We start from the raw sequence: 3,368 nt of genomic DNA, 5'->3' as shown, positions 1-3,368 counted from the left end.
AGGTTCAGGCTTGGAGGAAACAGCCCTATTCTTTGCTCCTGTTCATGCATATCTAACAAAATTAAACGCTATGTTTCCTGCCGAGGTCTGAGCACGAAAGACAAAGTAATTGTATCAATACATTTCTCCCAATTGTCTTTTCTCTTCGTTTGAGTTTTTCTGATTGGGTTAGGGTTCCAAAATGTCTGTTGGAAAATGCTGCAATGCACTGCGACCAGATGGCCGCCGGCTCAAACCCCAGCTCAGTGGTTGTGGCCTTTGGACAAGACGTTTCACCTGCATTGCCTACTGATCTAGTCAGCGGTCCTGGAGGTGCCTGCATATGGAAAAGCTACACAGGCTTTTAAAAACATCAGGCTTTTGAGTGGCTTAAGGAAATGGGTTAATGTAGCACGCCCCCATGAATGATTGGATTAGTTGGAATCCCCTGACTTGGAAAGGTGTTATATCATTGAAGTGAATTTACAATAAAGTGTTATACTCTGTTTGTTTTGAATCTATAAATTATGAGTATATTTTTTGCACTGAAATACGTAAATATGTTACATTTTTATCAAATTCTTATTCTAAATGCAAGTCTGCTAATTTTAAAATGTTGATTTAAGAGTAAATTTGGCAATCCTTAAAATCTTTATAAAAGCTCTTTAATATGCTGCACCGTCCCACACTGCTTGCTGCTGGCTCCTTTGCATGTAAAATACAGTTTAGGGAAGTATCTGACTTTAAAAGGTATAAATTTAGCTTTGAGGAAGCATGCCTTTGTAGCATATTTATAATGCAACAGCTTGATTATTGTAAATATACGCTTAACACATAATTTAGTTTGATGTTTTAGAAAAAGATAGTTATTTAATCATCATTATCTGATATATTTGCATGGGTGTCATATCTTCCTTCAAGACACGTAGGAGAACGTTAGACATGGCTAAATTTTTAGCTCCACCTCCCCCGATCAGTCCCATGTGACTTGGTGACAGGGTGAGGCTCTGGGTGCACTTGTTTCTGTGGGTTCGACTTCTTTATAGAACCAGGAGGCCAAGGTTTAAACGGTGGGGAAGGTTTTCTTTTCCTGAATAATGGATTACCAACAGAAACTGGCGGAAAAACTCACCATCCTCAATGAGAGGGGCAACGGGGTGCTGATACGCATGAACTACATTAAAAAGGTGAGGAATAGATGTAAGAATTAATAGGCATATGATACAAATACCAAATACCAAATACCAAAAAAAGAAATAAGGAACTAATATATTTTCTATCATTTGTTTAATAACAAGAATTATGCTTCTTCAATCAAGTTATAAAACTTGATATGTTGTTTCAGCTGTAGTTATTTGTCTCCGAATTTAACAGGATGATTGAAGATTGACGGAATGAAATGTCAGTCAATAGGTCTAAAGAATATGTTTCAGAATTCATGGCAAAAACTGCAGAGCCTTCCTTTAGAGCACTGAGTTGACACTAAGATCAGATCTAAATAAGGTGAACTGAGATAAACCTGCTCTTTTTTACTTCTTTGTGTCTGCTGGCTGTGAACTGTGGCCAGCACAGTTTCCAAACTGCAAGTGTGCTTCTTTCTCAAAAAAAAAAAGGAAGTGCAAACAGGAAGTCAGTGGTGTTTGTCATCAGAAGTTTCAGTTATTCTGAGCTGTAAGCAGTGACTCCCTGGTTTACAAAAACAAAGACAGAAAAGAGGCTGAACCAGCTAAATGGGAAATAATTAGAATGATAGATTTCTATAAGCAGAGTGTATTATTGTATATTGCTGATTTGTACAGTAAAAGCTCATGTATGAAAGTGCGGCCTTGTTGGGAAATCGCTGCAATTTTACTTACTTAGTTTTAGTTTACTTTACTGACATCTATCTAACAAACATACCAGCCCAAAAGCCAACTCCCCTTCCCCAAGAAAACAAACCCTTTTTGAGGGAAGGCCTCAGTTCAGCTTTAAGTCCATCCTGGATGAAGAAGCAATCAGCCCTATATTTAAGGTGGACCTCACCCTGTTTACTGAGGAAGATAATTTCTGCTTCTATCCAGTATTTTTGTTGTTATAATCTTTGCTGTTGTCCATGATGCATAGCTTATAAAAACAGTAGAAGAAGGGGTCTTAAACAGAGCTTTATTGGCAGCCTGCCTTTGGTTTCAGCTCTTCAACAGGCTGGAGCAAAGCTGGTATGACTGCAATCGCCCATCTGTGGTTGATTTCTATAATCAGGAATCTCTCAGTGTTTTTAGACATTTAGACCTTTCAAATTTAAGAAGCAATTGTCTATAGCAGTAGAGACCTGCTTTTATGTCAGAATTCAAAGACTAAATCTTACATTCTTCCCCAAAAACTTTAAAACTCTTTTCCATTTATTCATAATCTTGAAATTAAATCAATGTAGCTTCTTATATTTAGGTCTTGAATTGATCATTTCACCTTTAATAGATGTATATAGGATTCCTGTCCATTTCCTTGCTAATTATAGATTATTTTACTGAATTAAAAATTTATATCAATTATGAATTAACTGTTCTTCTTAACAAATACAATTCAAAAAGAGCACCGAGATCTTCTAGTCACATGCATTCCGTGCAGCTTTTGGCTAAATTAAACTGTAGAGTTGACCAACCTTTGCTGTGGCAGCTCTCAGTCTCTGGGATCGGCAGCCGCTTGATATTTATTCAGAGCCTATATAAGCTTCTCTATGCCTGTTTTTATGCACTGGCTGGCCAAAAAAAAAGTCACCACCTGGATTCAACTAAGCAAATAGGTATGAGCCTCCTATTGGATAATTACTGCATGGGTGATTATCTTTCAGCAGGATATAAGGTTTGGTTCTTTTCCCAAACTCTTGGCGTTCTGATTGGTCCAGAGTTCTTCATAGGGGATCTCCTATGAAGAACTCTGAGAAATATCAGCTGTGCTGCTGATGGCAGCAGCACAGCTGATATTTCTCTCCAGGATGGAGTCACAGCCAAACAGGAACAGACCAGATGAAGCTACTATGAAAGATAATACATTTTTTGACATTGCAGAAGCTTATCGAAACAATGGCACAGCAAATGCGTGCCATAATCAAAGCTAATAGGCGGTCCAACAAAGTATTAGAGTGAATTACCTTTTTTTTTGGTGGTGACTTTTTTTTTGGCCAGGCAGTGTATAATGTGAAACTCTTTGGTCATGGTCATCTGTTGTTAAATGTGCTATATAAATAGAATTAACATTAACATGAACAATGTACCAAGTACTTGAACTTTTGCTCTTAGGAATGAGACTGAATACCACAGAGAGGGAGAAATGCTTAAAGATACAGTAGATAATGTAACTGTAGATATAAAAGTTAAGCCATAATGGCAGTGTCCTTTACATTTTATAAAATG

General features: G+C 37.4%; 1 protein-coding gene across 1 annotated transcript in view; it reads left to right on the top strand.

Annotated features, from left to right (window-relative positions):
- The first annotated feature begins 994 nt into the window (after positions 1-994).
- nckap1l (NCK-associated protein 1-like) overlaps positions 995-3,368 on the top strand; it is a 24,011-nt gene continuing 21,637 nt past the window's right edge. Inside the window, exon 1 of the mRNA XM_015402384.1 lies at positions 995-1,166. Within this exon, the coding sequence (XP_015257870.1) occupies positions 1,077-1,166 (90 nt within the window). The 5' untranslated portion in view covers positions 995-1,076. The remainder of the gene's footprint in view (positions 1,167-3,368) is intronic.

This window comes from Cyprinodon variegatus, unplaced genomic scaffold (assembly GCF_000732505.1).
Source record: "Cyprinodon variegatus isolate N-32 unplaced genomic scaffold, C_variegatus-1.0 Scaffold34, whole genome shotgun sequence".
NCBI lineage: Eukaryota > Metazoa > Chordata > Actinopteri > Cyprinodontiformes > Cyprinodontidae > Cyprinodon > Cyprinodon variegatus.
This window is presented reverse-complemented; position numbering and strand designations above follow the sequence as displayed.